This window comes from Canis lupus, chromosome 26, assembly GCF_011100685.1.
Source record: "Canis lupus familiaris isolate Mischka breed German Shepherd chromosome 26, alternate assembly UU_Cfam_GSD_1.0, whole genome shotgun sequence".
Classification (NCBI taxonomy): Eukaryota; Metazoa; Chordata; class Mammalia; order Carnivora; family Canidae; genus Canis; species Canis lupus.
In genome coordinates, this window is record NC_049247.1 from 30,638,036 (window position 1) to 30,656,435 (window position 18,400).

Here is an 18,400-nt window from a genome sequence, read left to right on the forward strand (position 1 = left end):
AGGCTAAAGGTCGGCCCACGCCCGCGGCCGTTTCCGTAGCAACTGAAAACACCGGGTTGCCCGGGCGACTGCCGCCGGGGAGGCGCGCCTCTATTGGCTGCAGCGGGCGTCTGTTCGCGGCGCGCCACATTCGATTGGTCGAATCCGTCGAAGGGTCCGCCCACATCCCCGGGCGGTGCTCCAGGCGCCGCGCCCCACAGCGCTGGCCTCCGTGCCGACCACCGAGAAATGAGCGCAAGCGCGGGGGGTCCCTGCCAGAGGTCTGGGGAGAGGGGAGAGCAGTTGGAGGAGGAGGCAGCGGCCGCTGGGCGTCTAGCAGGGGCCCCGGAGGCCGAGGAGTGTCCGGACGTTGATTCAGACTCCGACCGGGAGATGGAAGGTGCTCCCGGGAAGGGATGGGGGCGGGCCTGCCTGCTCCCCTGGGGAGCTTCTCCCGCCTGCCTTCTTGAGGGGCCAGGCTGGGGCCTAGTGGGCAAGGGGCCCCTGTCCGGCAGGGAGCGCACCCCTCCGTGGGACGCCTTCAGGACAGCAGCGGCCGCTCCGGCCCCTTGCCCTTCCCGCAGTGCTCCTGGGGGCAACAGGAGTTCCACTGTAGAAAATGCCTCAAAGTGACTGACGTTAAACCCCGCCGAACAGTGTGAGAAGAGGTGTCTCACCCTGCGACGACATCAGGGCTGGGGTTTCCCAACCCACAGGGAAAACTAAGCCCATAAATATTTTTATTTATTTATTTATTTTTATTAAAGATTTTATTTATTTATTCATGAGAGACAGAGAGAGAGAGAGAGAGAGAGGCAGAGACACAGGCACACAGGCAGAGGGAGAAGCAGGCTCCACGCAGGGAGCCCCTTGTGGGACTCGATCCTGGAACTCTGGGATCATGCCCTGGGCCGAAGGCAGGCGCTAAACCACTGAGCCACCCAGGGATCCCCCGCCAATAAATATTTAGAACTTAGAATTGTTTCAGTTTCTTCCCCCATGAAATATTCTCAAAACATACGTGTTCTGTAATCCAGCAGAAAAGACACAGCAGGCACTTTGGCGTCAGACAGGAAAGGTCCTAACCCTGACTCTGCCAGGATTGACTACTACTAGCTGTGTGACTTTAGGGAAAGAATTTGTTTTCTCTGACCTTCAATGTCCCTAACAGCACAGGGAGAAATGACTTTAGAGGGAAATGCAGGCTGCATGGTGACACAGGGCAGGGGAATAGGAGACTGGGTCTGGAAAGGGATCCATATTCATCCTCTCCCTGTCTCCTATCAGGCATCCAGGGGCCTGGAGAACTGCTCAAGGACACCCTCTACCTAAGGTCCTGCCAAGCCCATAGTGTTGTGCCTGCCTCCCGCTTTCTGCACCTAGGGAGCACCCCAGAGCTGAACCTGCGGCACCGTGGCCTGGGGCCTCAGGTAACCCTGGAGAGACCCTGCGGTCAGGCTTGGAGTGACAGGACCTGGGAAGCAGCAGCCATGGGAGTGGCCTCTTCCTGAGCCCATACCACACACTCCCCTGCCTTGCTGCGTGCCAGGCATATTCAATCCCCTTATTTGGGTGTCAGCAGGCGTCAAGGCTATGACGATTCAGTGTAAGGGTTGAGGGGCTTGCTGGGAGATGCTAATCTGCTGGCAGTGGGGGATGGTCAGGGAAAGTTCCAGAAGGTGAGGTCTGAGCAGAGCCTAGAAGGGTAAGAAAGTGTCCCCTGGGCATGTGGGAAGGGAAAGGCCTTCCAGTTAGAGGGCTGTGCCCTGGAAATGAGCCAGGATAGTGGCTAGCTGTGTCTGAGGCCTTCCCCCTGGGAAGGACCAGGTCCTTCAGGCCCCTCTTTGTCCTAGGGTGCCCAGGCTTTGGCTTCAGCATTGACCTCCAATCCCTATGTCAAGCGACTGGACCTTCGAGACAATGGGCTCTGTGGGGCTGGTGTGGAGGCCCTGGCAGGTGCCCTGAGCAAAAGCAGCAGTATCTGTGGTAGGTGCTGAGCCTGGGGCAGGTGGGCAGATTTGAGTCCTCCCTTCCCTGAGGGGTGTGGGCCCCCTCACGGCTGGGCCTTTTCACCTGGGGTCTATTGGTGTTGCCATGGCAGGGGCCTCATCACAGGGTGGGGTGGTTGGGGGTGGAGTTAGACTCTCTGTGGTGCCCCCAATGCTGCATGCTATTCCTCTCCTGACCCGCCCTCCCTCCCCCAACTCCTCTCCTCTGCTGGCCAGCTCCCCTCTGCATGTGGTTGCCTCCCATTGCCTAAATGCAGAATGAGAGAAGTCTCCAACAGAGAGGCAGGGGATGGGCCATGTGAGAGGGTGGAGGGTTGGGTGGGAATGAAGTGGGGCTGGATACCAACGCCATCTCTGTCACAGAGAGGGTGCCCCCACCCCCTGCAAGCTGCTCCACCTCGCTGAGCCTTAGTTTTCAATCTGTGAAATGGCCCCAACAATAGCACTTAGTCCTTGGGTTTGTGCTGAGTAAGAAATGAAACCGCATATGTGAAGTGCTTAGCAAAGCTCCTGGCTCACTTACATGCTCCATGCATGGCCACCTGGGCTGCCTTTGGCAGTTCCCAGAAATGAATTAGTGAAGACTCTGTGGGTGTGTTATACTGCTGCTAAGCACGAATCATCCTCGGGGGGGGCTGCATCACCATTGCAGGCATCCTGTACAGCACCATGAAGTAGGCAGTTTGAACCCTTTGATAAAGAAGCTGTGGATGCATGGAGAGGGTGCGGGCATCAGAGAAGCGGCCTAGGGCTGGAGGGGTGGATGCAGCTGATGAGAGGCAGAGTCACCATGCAACCGCAGGATAGTCTGGCTGCATAGCCTTGTCCACTGCCTCAGGCCTAGAGGCTTGGGGGATAGAAGAAGGTGGAAGAGGGTGGTACCTGCCTCTGGATCCCACTGACTGAGGAGTGCTGCCAACCCCTAGATGTGGACCTGTCGGACAACCAGATGGGAGTGGTGGGAGCTCAAGCAGTCTGTGCTGCCCTCATGGTGAATCCAACCATGCAGAAGGTACAGCTGGCAGGGAATGGCCTGGAGGAGCATGCAGCCCAGTACCTTGCTGAACTCCTGCTGGCCCACACAGGCCTGAAATCGCTGGACCTAAGCTATAACCAGCTGAATGACCAAGCAGGTAACATCTGGCCAGGGCCACCAAGCCCCTCCTCCTGTGGCAGACAGAGGTGGGTGGAGGTTGGCAGGACCACTCTGAACATTCATACTCTGGCTTCTGTTTCCCATGTCCCACTTTGGCCTGCCCCCCTCCCACTCCTTCTACACAGAACTCTTAATCCATTCCACAGATTGCCATTGCCTGCTGCTGCATGCGCCGGATGCTAATTTAGCCACTAGTGACCTGGTTGTGAACAAAACAAAGTCCCTGGCCTCGAGGAATACCTATTAACAAGATAATTCTCCGTAATTATTGATGCAACAAAATAAACAGGGCACAAGTCTAGAGAAGAATGGGATCCCTTGTCTTAGGTGGCTGGGGAGGCTCTGAGATGACATTTAAGTTGAAATACAAAGGGTGGGAAGGAGTCAGCCATGGCAAGACCAGGGAGAGAACATTTCAAGCAGAGGAACAGTGAACCTGCAGGCTTATTTCCCAGACTGATAGACACCAGTGTGACTGAACTAGTGATCCAGGAGGGAGGGACTAGGCTATAAGATGAAGAGACAGTGGATGGTGCAGGCCTACAAATCTTGGCAAAGGGTATGAAGATTTTATTGCAACTGCTGTGAAAGACATTGGTGGGATTCCTTGATCTCACCACTTTATTGCATGCCCCAGGGCCTTTGCACAAGCTATCTGCTTTGCCAGGAACATGTACTTCTACCTGTCTGTTCTCAATCACTCCAATCAATTATAGGAATCACCTGGGATCTTGAATTAGGAATTCAGATTTCTGGGCCCTGGACCTGCTGAACCAGAGTCTTGATGGGGCAAGGCCCATGCATCTACATTTTAATGGCAAATCTACATTTGCCCTAGGAGATTTATCTGATCAAGAAAGTTTGAGAAGAATTATTCTGTCTCAAGCAGCTTAGAGTGGGAGTGGTACCAACCTTGACCTTTCAAGATCAGTCTTAGAATTTAACTGCCAGAGAGCATGTTTACCTTTTAAGACAATTATTATGAGAAGTCTGTGAAATTAAAAGAGAAGTTCAGGGGCACATGGTTAAGCCTCTGACTTCAGCTCAGGTCATAATCCCAGCATCCTGAGATGGAGCCCCACATTGGGCTTCCTGCTCAGTGGGGAGTCTGCTTTTCCTTCTCTCTCTGCCCCACCCTCTGCTCATTCTCTCTCTCTCTCCCTCTCGCTCTCCCTGTCACTCTTGCTCTCTCTTTCTTACACACACACACACACACACACACACACACACGCAAACAAAATCTTTTTTAAAAAGAGAGACAAGGGGATCCCTGGGTGGCTCAGTGGTTTAGCACCTACCTTTGGCCCAGGGCACAATCCTAGGGTCCCAGGATTGAGTCCCGCGTCGGGCTCCCAGCATGGAGCCTGCTTCTCCCTCCTCCTGTGTCTCTGCCTCTGTCTCTCTCTCTGTGTGTCTACCATAAATAAATAAATAAATAAATAAATAAATAAATAAATAAATAAATAAATCTTTTTAAAAAATAAATAAAAATAAAAAGAGAGACAAGTTCATTTCAGATTTGCAACACACTAAGTATAGATGTCCCCCTGGGCCTTCACAGTGAAAAGTCAAGCATCAGAGAGGCAGCCAGGATGGAGGGGAGGGAAGCTAAGGCCTCCTCTGAAGGTGGTGCAAATATGCTGTAAGGAGGACCTCAGCTCAGAAAAGGACAAACTCAGCAGGACCATTTTGTTTTCCCAAGTGGGGATCTGTAGGTGGGCCTGACTCCCTTGAAGGGTGAAGGGCTTGGGTCTCAGTCTCCCCATCTGACCCATGGTGAATGAAGGTAGCACCTACCTCATAGTCGGCTGCAGAGGTCATGAAGGCCAAGCATTGGAATTTCAAGAGGCTGATTCTTGTGCGTAGAGGAACCTTCTCACCCTCCAGTTCAGCAAAGAAAGGGCTTCCCTAGAAAGTGAGGACCACCGCCCTCTCCTCCCAGCCCTAGAAGTGTCAGGAGGGGCGAAAGTACACCTGTAACCGAGAATCAGCGGGTGTCAGACCCAGTGCGGGGTTTGGAATCCAGAGCCCTGTTCCCAGGGAGGCCGCACAGGGAGTCCCGCTGCCTTGCAGGGAGCTCTCCAAGGTGCTAAAGTATCTTGCTGCAGTGGTTCTAGCCTGGCAGGCTATTCTTCTCTTCTCTTTTCTTTTCTTTTCTTTTCTTCTTTTCTGAACTTATTTTAAAATAATCTCTGCACCCAAGATGGGGCTTGAACTCACAGCCCCAAGATCAAGAGTCTCATGCTCTACTGACCAAGCCAGCCAGGCACCCCAGAGCAACCTAGTCAGATGCTCGGTTAGAGCATCTGTTTTTCCTCTGTGCATCTCTTCAAACTAGCCTTACTAACCCACATGAGGAGCTAAGGTGGAGAGGAGTCAAATTCAGATTCATGGAGAGGGGTCAAATTCAGATCCTTGAGGGACTCCTAGGCTGGTGGGAGAGACTGGCTGGACAAAGGGAGGTCATTCAACCAGAGCATGGAAGGATAGAAGCATGGTGGACATGGGGCCCAAACAGCACAGCCTCGCTGGGCAGGCAAGGTTTCCTGATGCCGTGAACCCAGGTTAGAAGGATGAGGACCTATTAGCCAGGTGAATGAGGGGGGCCAACAGTTCTACCCAGGGGGTAGCCCAGAGTCATGTCGGTGCTGGTGCTTTTGAGCACTGGGAGCAGGTCAGATTGGCTGAATCCTGAAAGAGTGGAGAGCATGATGGGTGGGTGGGGCTTCTTCTGTCCATCTTTACATGCTAAAAATCTCTCAAGATTTCTTACCCTGCACTGCTCCCTCTTTCCTATCTCTGCCACAAGTGCCTCCTCTCTACACAGCTGCACCAGCTTCATCACCTCTTGCCTATAGACTATGACACAAGCCTTCCAACTGGTGCCCTGGGTTCTCTCTACTCCCACCCACCTCAGTCCATTCCCTATACCCGCCTCTGAGGAATTCAGCTTTGTCATTTTTTTTTAGTATTTTATTTATTTATTCATGAGAGACAGAGAAGGCAGAGACATTCGTAGAGGGAGAAGCAGGCTACCTGCAGGGAGCCTGATGTGGGACTCAATCCCAGAACTCCAGGATCACGACCTGAGCCGAAGGCTCAACCACTGAGCCACCCAGGCTTCCCACTTTTGTCATTTCTTAAAGCCTCCCTGCCTACTCACCACTAACTGGCTGGTGCCCAAAAGCCTTGGCCCAGCATTGAAGGCCACTCAGCATCTTTCCAGTGCCCATTACTCCTACCTCGTGTTTCACTGGCTCCCACCCACCCACCAGGCCTGTGGGCATTTCCACAAGTGTTCCATGCTCCCTCGTGCCTCCATTAATTCAAACTTTGCTGTGTGTGTTCTCTGCTGTGCATGCACACACACATGGTGAATCCCTCAGTCTTCAAATTTATCTCCTCTGTCCTCACTTTCCTGACATCCGGCCTAAGGCAGGATTAGTCCCTAACCCTATTTATTTCCACATTTATGTAGTCTTTAATAGTTCACATCCTATTAATTTGTATTTACAATTGGACAACATGGATTTGAACTGCATGGGTCCACCTATACACCTTTTAAAATAAATGCAGTACAGTATTTTTTTAAGATATTATTTATTTATTCATGAGAGATGCAGAGAGAGAGACAGAGACATAGGCAGAGGGAGAAGCAGGTTCCCTGTGGGGAACCTAGTGTGGGACTCATCCCAGAACTCCAGGATCATGACCTGAGCCAAAGGCAGATAGATGCTCAACCACTGAGCCACCCAGTACAATACAGTACAGTGTTATATGTGTATTTTCTTATGACTTTCTTTTTAAAAGATTTATTTATTTATTTATTTATTTATTTATTTATTTATTTGAGAGAGAGAATGATTGGGAGCGTGCAGAGGGGGGAGGGGCAGAGGGAGAGAGAGAATCTCAAGCAGGCTCCACACCTAGTATGGAACCCAACATGGGGCTCAATCTCATGATCCCCAGATCATGACCTGAACCGAAATCAACAGTCAGATACTCAACCAACTGAGCCACCCAGGAGCCTAATGATTTTCTTAATAAAAAAATTTTAGGGGCACCTGGGTGACTCCGTCGGTTAAGCATCTGCCTTTGGCTCAGGTCATGACTCTGGGGTCCTGGGATCAAGCCCCACATCAGGTTCCCTGCTAAGTGGGGAGTCTGCTTTTCCCTCTCCCTCTGCTGTTCCCCCTGCTTGCGCTCTCTGGCTCTCTCTCTCTCTCTCTCTCTCTCTGTCAAATAAATAAAAATCTTCAAAAAATAAAATTTTCTTTAGCTTACTTTTTTATAAAAATACAGTGTATAATGTGTATAACATACAAAACATGTTAATCAACACTATATGTTCTTGGCAAGGTCTTCTTTCTGGTCAACAGTTGAAGTATGGGGGAGTCAAAGTTATATGCAGATTTTCGACTGCACAGGGGTTTGGTGCCCCTAACCACCATGTTGTTCAAGGATCAACTGTATCTCCCCCATTAAATGTGAATTCCTTGAGGACAGGGCAGGCCCATATTGGCTTCAACTTAGTGACCCTTGTGTCCCAAAGAGACCCTGGTATGCAACGGTCATCAGGATTCTTTTTTGAAGGAATGAACAGAGAATAAGGTCTGTCTTGGTGTTTCTGAAGGGGAGATGCTCGGGCCGGCCCTGGCAGAAAATACAGGACTCACTGAGCTTAATATAAGCTGGAATCACCTTCGAGGACCAGGAGCTGTGGCCTTTGCCAGGGGACTGGAGGTATGAAGACCCCTGCTGCCTATTTACCCTTCCGGCCTGTCCTATGGGGACTGGTTTTCCAGGTGCCAGCTCCCTGTCTTCACAGCTCTTCAGAAACGAGCCTTGGATCTTTTAAGAAGAGCTTTAAAAACATTTTTTTTGGTGACTTTAATTTTCCCAGCCCCATTACATGACTCCAAAACACCAGGCTCACTCTCACGACACTTACTGAAGGGTCTCGGGTTGAGCATTGCACACCTTCTCCAGATATTATAGATATTACAGACATGGGGCTGGGGGGAGGGATATCGTGCAGTCTGGTGAAACATGCTCACTGTGGTCATATGCAGATGCCTCCCTGAGGAGACACCCTGCACCCTTGGGTCCCAGCACACGCTCTCAAACATCCCACCTGCTTCCTTAGATGTGGTTTGTAGGCCTTGGGAATGAGTGGACTCCTACCTGCCAGGATGCCCCTGGTACCGGCTACATTTGTGGGGCCCTCTTCAGGAAACGGCAGCAGGTGCCTTGCTTCCCCCACCCCCCAGGGTGACCTGAGGATCCTGCTCCACAAGTGGTAGGTCAGGCTTTGTCTTCCCATTGCAGCCACAAGCTCTTGCCCTTCTCCCCACCACAGTCTCCAACAACCCCTCACTGGAGCCCATCTGAGATCCTGCTCTGTACCTTAGAGTACCTGCCTTTGGGTCCTCCAAGTGGGCATGGAGCCGGATCACTGCCTCTCTGGGGTCTGCTGCTAGGCAGTCTCTGAGGGACATCCACACCCACACCCACGTTTGGTGCTGTGCTTCCAGTCATTCAGTTCTCCTGGTCACCATCATTCAAGCCACAAGATTCTTACCTGGAACCTCTGACCTTCTGTTCTCAGTCTGTGCTTTTTGTACCTTGGGCCTCCTGGCCTCTGAGGCTATGGCCCCAGACCACCGACACGGGAGGTCTCCTGGCTTCACTCTTTCGCATTCCAGGCAAACATCTTCCTCAGAGTCCTGGACATCTCATACAATGGCTTTGGAGATCCTGGAGCATCCGCGGTGGGTGAGGCACTTAAGACCAACAATGTGTTGGAGGAACTCAACATGAGGTGAGGTGCATAGGGTGGTCCCCATGTCACAGACTCCAACTCCAAAGCCACCAAGGGATCAGGGACTCCATGATCCTGCTGCTGTTTACCACCTTAACTCCCAAACCTATTACAGTCTACCTATGATGGGGCTTGGGCCACAATCCAAGAGGACTCAGTTCTTTCTCACTGAAGTTCATCATTGTACCTTGCATCTCATAATTGCTGCTGCACAGGCAGGGGCTGGGAATTGAAAACATGCATGTAAAACATCTTCAGCAGGGAGGCACCGAGGTCGCTCTGTCAGTTAAGTGTCCAAATGTTGATCTCAGCTCTCGGCTGGGATCTTGACTTCAGGGTGGTGACTTCAAGCCCCACATTGGGCTCCATACCGGGTATGGAGCCTACTTCAAAACAAAACAAAACAAAAATCTTCAGCAGAGCTTAGTGTGGGGTGAGTGCTCATGTTCTGCTCAGCACATGACGTGTGTGAGCTGCTCCTCCCAGCCTCAGCAAGTAATCAGAGCAGGGGCCTGCAAACCACAGAAAAAGAGAGACTGAAGCCCTACAGGTCCTGGACTTGTGTGGCTGAGCACTTGCCCCAGGGGGGCAGGTGGCTGCTGCAGTGAGCAGGGTCTTCTCAATTCTGCTGCAATTCTGTCCTTCCCATGGAAGGAGTCAAGGCCAGAAGAGGCCACAAGACATGCTGGAATGTGAGGCCAGAGCTGGAGTGTGAGAGGTCAGAGGGTAGTGGGACTGGCTCCAAGATAAAGAGGCCAAGAGAGGTGCTGGGGCCAGAGTTTAGGTCCATCTTGAGAAGCAGGAGGAGAGAGCTGAGTGGTTTCCAGGACAGATGCTGTCATGGTGATAGGAATGGGGTGCTGACTGGGGCAGAACATGTGGGAGGACCTGCTGAGCTCTGAGGGCCTGGGAGCAGCAGCTGGCCTCCACGAGGTGGGAAGAATGCTCTAGGTGTGTTTGCTGAGCAATCTCCCTGAACACTAGGAGCTTCCAATGAAGGAGCCTTTACATACTGACCTGCCCAAGGTCCCTGAGGCATCAGCGGATGCTGGATCGTGAAGCCTAACCAGGTGGATGCACCAGCAACACCAGCTGGGACCCTGGGACAGTCTGGTGGTGCACAGCTACTCAGAAGGATAGCAAAATGCACGTGTCTTCCTGTTGCAGCAACAACCGCATCTCTGCAGTGGGAGCCTTGAGCCTGGGCCTGGGCCTCCGGGTCAACCAGACACTGAGGATTCTTGTTGTGAGTGCTAGCCTGATGGGGGAGGCCCCAGCACAGACCTGCCTATGCATGTCCACACAGATCCCTCCTCTCGTAGTGGGGTACACAGGTTCTAGAGCCCAGAGAAGGGAGGGGGGCCTCCTGGCTTCCTCTTATGACCACTTCTTTCCCTTGCCATTCAGTCACCCACCTTCTTCAAACATCCATGCACTTCTTCAGACTCTTCCTCACCCATCCTTCCCTCCCAGTGGTATCACCACACCTCTCAGCTGTCCTTATTCTTTTTCAGCCCACAGGGTCAGCCCAGGTGTACTGTTGGCCATGCTCAGACCTACCGGAGGCCTCGTATGCTCACCAGGGGTTCCCTTCCTTCAGGGTTGCAGTGGGGTAGGAATGGCTAAGTAGGGCTGAGAGCAGAGGACAGAGAAGGGAGGGTGCAACCGAGGGTAGAGCAGGCCCCTGAGGGCCACTGTGCCATCAGCAAGTGCTCAGAGTACAGTACTGTCAGGTCCTGGGGGCATCCAGCACTGCCTGGCTCTCAGCTCCCTCAACTGGCAGAGGAGCCCTCTGTAGCATTCCCATCCCCAGCCTGAGGCTCACTTCTCTCCCACCGCTCCACCCTGACCCCTGCCTACAACACAGACCTCTCTTAAGCTCTGGATCCCCATTTCCAGCCACCTGCTGGACGGTCCCCTGGATGTCTCATGGGCACAAAGCACAACTTGAAGGCATCACCTCTCTCTAGGGGCTGCTTCCTGGGGGGGAGGGGCTCCCCATCGAGTCAGAAGTGAGGGCCCCATGCTACCCCTCCCTCTCTTTCCCACATCTTCCATCCTTCACCTTCCTTCCTGCAGAGTGCTCAGGCTGTCTACTCCTCACTTCCCCTCACATTCTGTGTTAGTTTCCCATCTCTGGCCCTTCCTTCCTACCTACCTGGTGATCTTTCTAAACTAGAAACATGCTCCTGTCCCCTCTTGCTTTAAATCTGTCAGCAGCTCCCTCTGGATAAATCCAAGCTGAGTAGCATGTCATTCACTACACCCTGGGCTCTGGGCTTTGCTAAAAACCCTCTGCCTTCTGCCTGTGAAGCTCATTCTCTCCCCCCAAGCTGCTCTGAATTTCCTGCACATGGTGCAAGTTCTCCCCTCTGTTTTGCTCCTCCAGCCCTCCTTGCCGAAATACCCCACTCTGTCCACCTCACCTGTAAAGCTCAGGGCAGGTGTTTGATCGTCTGCCTAAGCTTTACCTCCCCAGGAGAGCTGATGCACACTCTCATTGCACTGCGTTTTCATGACGTTTCCTTTTCCTCTCTTCCCCCTGACAGGTGAGCCCTTTAAAGGCAAAATGTGCCCTGTGTGTCTGTATCTTTGGCACCCAGGACAGAATTGGGCTGAGTGGGTGCTCAGCCAGTGCTTCACCCTCTCCCCTCTTCCCTGGCCCCACAGCCTCACTCAGGGCATTCTGTCAGTGGAGACAACTTCTGAGCTGGGACAATGGAGCTGTCCTGAGCCACTTGTCATCAGATATGAAGAAGCCCTCTTTCCCTTTTGAGTTGCTCCACTAGCCTACCTGGGCTCAGTTTTGCTCAATTGTTTGTTTGTTTTTTTAAATTTATTTATGATAGTCACACACAGAGAGAGAGAGAGAGAGAGGCAGAGACATAGGCAGAGGGAGAAGCAGGCTCCCAACGTGGGATTCGATCCGGGGTCTCCAGGATCGCACCCAGGGCCAAAGGCAGGCGCCAAACCGCTGCGCCACCCAGGGATCCCAGTTTTGCTCAATTGTATGCATGTTTCTCAGATCTCCAGGAATCCCATACGAGGTGAAGGCTGCTTTGGAGTTCTGAAGTCCATCCGGGATAATCCAATGTCTGCCCTAGAACTTCTGGATTTCTCTGTAAGGGCTTTTAATAAATCTCATCTATGATCCTCCCAACAGCCCCACACGTTATCATTTCGAGGAAGAAAGTGGGGATTAGAGAAATAGAGCGCCCTGCCCGGATGCTCAGTGTGGCTGGGCCTGAGTTCCACCCCAGGCCTTAATGTCAGGTCACAGTGCCACTCAGGCTCTGCTCCCATGCCTGACGGGAGGAGGGGGGTATCACCACGGCCTCACCTCCAGCAGTATCTGGGGTTGTCATTGGCTGAGAGACAATAGGTGGCTCAGAGGACACAAAGCTCAGTGTTCTCTGATGTTTGGATTTGCAGGTTCAGTACTTGTAAGGCACCTCACCCTGCCACCTGGCCGGTGCTGCCTGGAGGTGGACATGGTGGTGGAAGATTCACTTATGTGGCTTCCAGGGAGACTAAGATTCCTTTTCATTCGACTGTGCCTTTTTAATATAGAAAATTAAAAGCAGTTAAACATTAAGGAGAGAATCCCCAAATAGAAGTATTAGAAGGAAGTCTAGTCACAAATCACTGCTTATTCTAACCTTGGTTTGTTTCTTTTTCATTTTTTTTCCTGTTTTAATTTCTAGGATGGTAAGTATTGATGGCTCTAACCTATACAAACAAAGCCTTTCTGAAAAATTTAAGAATTTTTAAGAATAGAAAGGGGCTCTAAGCCAGAGAGTTTGAATAAAGGTTGCATGTGGTGAAAACATCGGGATCTGACACTTCTTATTTTTATTTGTTATTAAAAAAAAAAGATTTTATTTACTTATTTGACACAGAGACAGAGAGACCACAAGGAGGGAGAGTGGGAAAGGGAGAAGCAGACTCCCCGCTGAGCAGGGAGCCCCACGTGGGGCTTGATCCCAGGACCCCAGGATCATGACCTGAGCTAAAGGCAGATGCTCAACCAACCGAGCCACCCAGGTGTCCCCAACTCTGGTTTATTTCAACCCAGATTTGAGTCAAAACCTTCCAGAGACGTATTTTTACAGTTCCAATCCCTCAGGCTTTGGACAACTGATGACAGCCTTATTGCTTCCTTCTGCCTGCCCAGAGATTAGCTTGCCTTGACCATTTTCCTTCTGTTCTGAGAATTCCTGTCAGCCTTGGATTCTATCATTAAAAGAGAGAGAGAAAGAGAGAGAGGGAGAGGAGGCTTGGCCGTTTCAGTTGGAAGAGCATATGACTCTTGATCTTGGGGTTGTGAGTTCAAGCTCCATGATGTTAGGGGCAGAGATTACTTAAATAAGTAAATATTTAAAAAAAAAAAAAACAAATAAAGGAATGATATATGAAATGGTTCTCCAAATATATGTGCTTATTTAATATAAAGTATGATTATTATCAGGAGATTTAATGTAATGGAAACACCACAGAGGTAAGAGTCCGACAGTCCTGGGACCAAATCCTGAGTCATCAACATGGGATATTCTGAATTGGAGAATGATACTAATTTAGATGCAATGTTCTGTTTCCCTGTTCCTTTGCTCTTTTTAATGTAATCTCCCCAGCCTAGATTTTCTCTTGCGGTTTAAGGGAAATACTTCTAAATCCTGACAGTTCATGTAAAACCCTTTCCAGGGCTCAGCTTTGTCTTTAGATGAAATGGGGCTGAAATCTCCCAGCCAGGCCCATTGTGAAGAGGGGATGAGCTAGCAGACCTCACAGGAGAGGTCTGTGTAGAGACGGACCCCACTGGTGCTAGTATTCTTTCCCTCACTCCCCTTGGTCTTCATTTGTTATTGAGGAATAACATTTATTCTGAAAAGTGCACATGGATTAGGGCTGTGAATTTTCTACAAACAGCACACACCTATGTAACCAGCCCCCAGATCAAGAAATAGTGCAGGCCCCAATAGTGCAGGTCCTCCCCTGGAGCCCCTTCCCTTCTCTATTTTAATGGTTTGGTGAGTAATGACATTGTCATCCATAGTATAGAAGCTGTCCTAAGGAGTTTCTTCTTCTTTTTTTAAACATTTTATTTATTTATTTATTCATGAGAGAGAGAGAGAGAGGCAGAGACACAGGCAGAGGGAGAAGCAGGCTCCATGCAGGAGCCCGATGTGGGACTCGATCCTGGGACCCCAGGATCACGTCCTGGGCCAAAGACAGGTGCTAAACCGCCACCCAGGGATCCCCTAAGGAGTTTCTTCAAAACCCTATGTGTATAAGTAAAAAACAGTAAAGTTCTCAAAAGGTGATGATGTACTGCCTTGTAATGCATTTCTTCTCAGGATATCCAAGTGGACAGAGAGTTTGATGACTTCACTAGCTCCGTGAAGGAAGTTCTTCCAGCACTCCATGTAAAGACTGCTGCCCACGGACTGGAGTACAAAAAAGAGTTGCCACCAGTCTTCGCCCTGTCCCTATCAGCATCTGCCCCTAAGTGACTGTGGTATGTGGCTTCCTCATACATACATACATTCCTCTCACATTGGCCACTTCAACTTCAATGCTGGGGGTCCTTGGCTTCACGATACCTTATTACCACTTGAGTCTGCAGTGAGCCCCCTATCTTCACAATGACTCAGACACCTGTATTCTCCTTTCCATCCAATGGCCTCTGTCAGTGCAGAGACTGGGTCTTCCTTTGGTCACACCAATTTGTGTAACATGAACTTGTGCCATGTGCTACACATTGAGCTGGGTATGGGGTCAAAGATGTCCAAAGTCCCTGCCTTGGTGACCTCGGGAGACAATGAAAGTACAAACTGAACTTGCCAGAATGCAAACAGACGCAACTTTTTTGGAAGGCAATTTGTCATTATACACCAAGAGCCTTAAAACTGCTTGTGCTCTTTGATTCAATGGTCTGATTAATCTGCTCTGCAGAAGTAGCCAGAGCTGCATAAAAAGATTGATGCCCAAAGGTGTTCACTGAAATACTATTTATAATATTTCAGTTGGAAATGATCTAAATGCCCAGGAACAGGGAATTGGCTAAGATTTGGAAGTCTGCAAACATTAAAAGCCAAGTGTTCAAAGAATATTTAACAAGTTATGAAAATGTACATGGTTAATGTTAAGTGAGAAAATCAGGATAAAAAATCATGTGGTTTGTCTGATAGTTCCTTAAAATACCTAATATGTAGTTTATCATAGGCCCAGCAATTCCAATCACAGAGAAATGAAAACATATATTTACACAAAAACTTGCACACAGATGTCCACAGAGACTTTGTTCATAATATCTACAAGGTATAAATGTCATCAACTGATGAATGGATAAATAAAATATGGTATACACATACAATGGAATATTATTTGCCCACAAAAAGGAATGAAATTTAGGTTGATAAAAATGTTCTGGGATGCCTGGATGGCTCAGCAATTTAGTGCCTGCCTTCAGCCCAGGGCATGATCCTGGAGTCCTGGGATCGAGTTCCGCATCAGGCTCCCTGAATGGAACCTGCTTCTCCCTCTGCCTGTGTCTCTGCCTCTCTCTCGCTCTCTCTCTCTCTCCTCTCCTCTCTCTCTCTCTCATGAATAAATAAATAAATAATCTTTTAAAAATTTCTAAAATTGATTGTGGTATTGGATGCACAACTCTGACTATACCAAAAGTAATTAAATTGTATACTTTATTTTTTTTAAAGATTCGTTTATTTATTTTAGGGGTAGAGAGGGACAGAGGGAGAGAGAATCTTAAGCAGACTCCTTGTTGAGCACAGAGCCTGTCGCAGGGCTCGATCTCACGACCCTGGGATCATGACCTGAGCCTAAAACAAGAATCAGACGCTCAACCAACTGAGGCACCCAGGAGCCCCTGAATTGTACCCTTTATATTTTTCTCATTTTTTTACACTTTTAAAATTTAAATTCAATTTGCCAACATACTGAATTGTACACTTTAAATAGATAAGTTGCATGATTTGTGAATTGTAGCTCAATAAAGTTGTTTATAAGAAAAAGGAAAGAAGTATCATGCAACTACAGGAATATATCATTTATCAGGAGGACTGTGTCATGGTACAACATGAACGAACCTTTATTTTTTTTTATTTTTTATTTATTTATTTATGATACTCACAGAGAGAGAGAGAGAGAGAGGCAGAGACATAGGCAGAGACATAGGCAGAGGGAGAAGCAGGTTCCATGCACCGGGAGCCTGATGTGGGATTCGATCCCGGGTCTCCAGGATCGTGCCCTGGGCCAAAGGCAGGCGCCAAACCGCTGCGCCACCCAGGGATCCCTGAACGAACCTTTAAAATATGATGCTAAGTGAAAGAAGCCATTCACAAAAGACCACATACTGTATGATTCTGTTTATATTAAATGTCCAGAATTGGCAAATCTACAGAGACAGAAAGTAGATTCGAAGTTGCCTAGGGCAGGGGTGCCAGGCTGGCTCGGTCCATAGAGTGTGTAACTCGATCTCAGGGTTGTAGGTTTGAGCCCCATGTTGGGTGTAGAGATTGCTTTAAAACATAGAAAGAATAGGGTCGCCTGGGTGGCTCAGTGGTTGAGCATCTGCCTTTGGCTCAGGGCATGATCCTGGTGTTCCGGGATTGAGTCCCTCGTCGGGCTCCCTACGAGGAGCCTGCTTCTCCCTCTGCCTGTGTCTCTGCCTCTCTCTCTCTCTCAGTCTCTCTCATAAATAAATAAATAAATAAATAAATAAATAAATAATAAATAAATAAATAAATAAATAAATAAATCTTTTTTAAAAATAGAAAGAATAAAAAAGGAATAAAGAAGTTGCCAAGGGCTGGGGAGATGGGAGGGACTGGGAGTTGACAGCAAAAGGGCATGGATTTCTTTGGGAAGTAATAAAAATGTTCTAATTGTGTTCTGATTGTGGTGATGGTTGCACAACTCTTTGAATATACTACATAACCACTGGATTGTACACCACTTTATTTATTTATTTATTTATTTATTTATTTATTTATTTATTGTTGTACACCACTTTAATTATGGGGTGCCTGGCTGGCTCAGTCGGTAGAGCATGTGACTCTTGATCTCTGGGTGTGAGATCAAGCCCCACATTGGGTTTAGAAATTACTTAAACATAAAAAAAATCTTTTAAAAAATGGGTAAATTGTATGGTATGTGAAATATGTCAAGAAAGCTGTTACAAAAACAAATCCAATGTATTGTTAGATCCAATTGTATGAAAAACCTGTAGATATGCAAGGAAAAAAAAGACTAAAAAACTGATATACTAATAATGTTTAACTCTCAGTTGTGGGTGAGGGATGATTCTTATTTTTTTATATTATCCTTCATTTTCCACACGTTTTACTCTGAATATGTGCAACCAGCAAAATAAATAGTACTTTAAAATGTGAGAGGCACCTGAGTGGCTCAGTCGTTTGGGCATCTGACTCTTGATTTCCGCCAGGGTCATGACCTCAGGGTCCTGGGATGGAGCCCTGTGTCAGACTCCTTGCTCAGAGGGGGTCTGCTTGTCTTCCTCTCCCTCTGTCCCTCCCCCTGCTTGTGCTCTCTTTCTAAAATAATAAAAAGAAATCTTAAAAATATAAAATGTGATGGGCAGCCTGGGTGGCTCAGCGGTTTAGCTCTGCCTTCTGCCCAGGCCATGATCCTGGAGACCAGAGATCGAGTCCCAGCTTGGGCTGCCTGCATGGAGCCTGCTTCTCCCTCTGCCTTTCTCTCTCTCTCCCTGTCTCTGTCTCTCATTAATAAATAAATAAATAAAATCTTAATAACAACAAAGAATCATGACCTTACTAGTTTACTGACCAAACAGGCACTTCTAAGCAGCTGATCAGCACAACCGCAGACACAATCACCAGATGTATCTAATAAAATCTCTAACTTAAGAAATACTTTTTCAGGGATCCCTGGGTGGCGCAGCGGTTTGGCGCCTGCCTTTGGCCCAGGGCGTGATCCTGGAGTCCCGGGATCGAATCCCACATCAGGCTCCCGGTGCATGGAGCCTGCTTCTCCCTCTGCCTGTGTCTCTGCCTCTCTCTCTCTCTGTATCTGTCATAAATAAATAAAATATAAAAAAAAAAAAAAAACGAAATACTTTTTCAGAATCTAAGTCTCCCGAGATGGAGCACACTTCCGGGGCCAGAGGAAGGCACTCAAGTCACAAAGTAACATCTGTGAACATGAGGTCATAGGCCTCCGATCAAAAGCGTCCACTTTCTCAGGAGACCCTCTGACCCAAATTTTGCCCATAAAAACCCTCACTTATGAGCCATCAGGGACTTTGAGTATTGGTTTCCCGTTCTCCTTCCTGGGTGGCACCACACCAATAAACAGTGTATCTTCACGACACAAGCTCGGTGCAGTTTTTTCACGGGCTTGTCGGGCGTGGGTGGGTGGCGCAACTCTCCTCCTGGA

At 49.0% G+C, this 18,400-nt stretch overlaps 1 protein-coding gene across 2 annotated transcripts; it reads left to right on the forward strand.

Annotated features, from left to right (window-relative positions):
• Positions 1-134: 134 nt before the first annotated feature.
• On the forward strand, positions 135-18,305 carry LRRC74B (leucine rich repeat containing 74B). 2 transcript variants are annotated; one of them, XM_038575968.1, is made up of 10 exons: positions 135-379; positions 1,267-1,409; positions 1,833-1,965; positions 2,915-3,121; positions 7,778-7,887; positions 8,850-8,965; positions 10,133-10,211; positions 11,991-12,086; positions 14,320-14,480; positions 18,089-18,305. In XM_038575968.1, the coding sequence occupies exons 1-9, from the start codon at positions 229-231 to the stop codon at positions 14,473-14,475; spliced, it is 1,191 nt and encodes a 396-aa protein (XP_038431896.1). In that variant the 5' UTR covers positions 135-228; the 3' UTR covers positions 14,476-14,480; positions 18,089-18,305. The 2 variants fall into 2 exon arrangements, with proteins under 2 accessions (XP_038431896.1, XP_038431895.1); XM_038575967.1 differs by lacking the exon at positions 18,089-18,305 and having other exon boundaries at positions 14,320-15,395.
• The last annotated feature ends 95 nt before the right edge of the window (positions 18,306-18,400 follow it).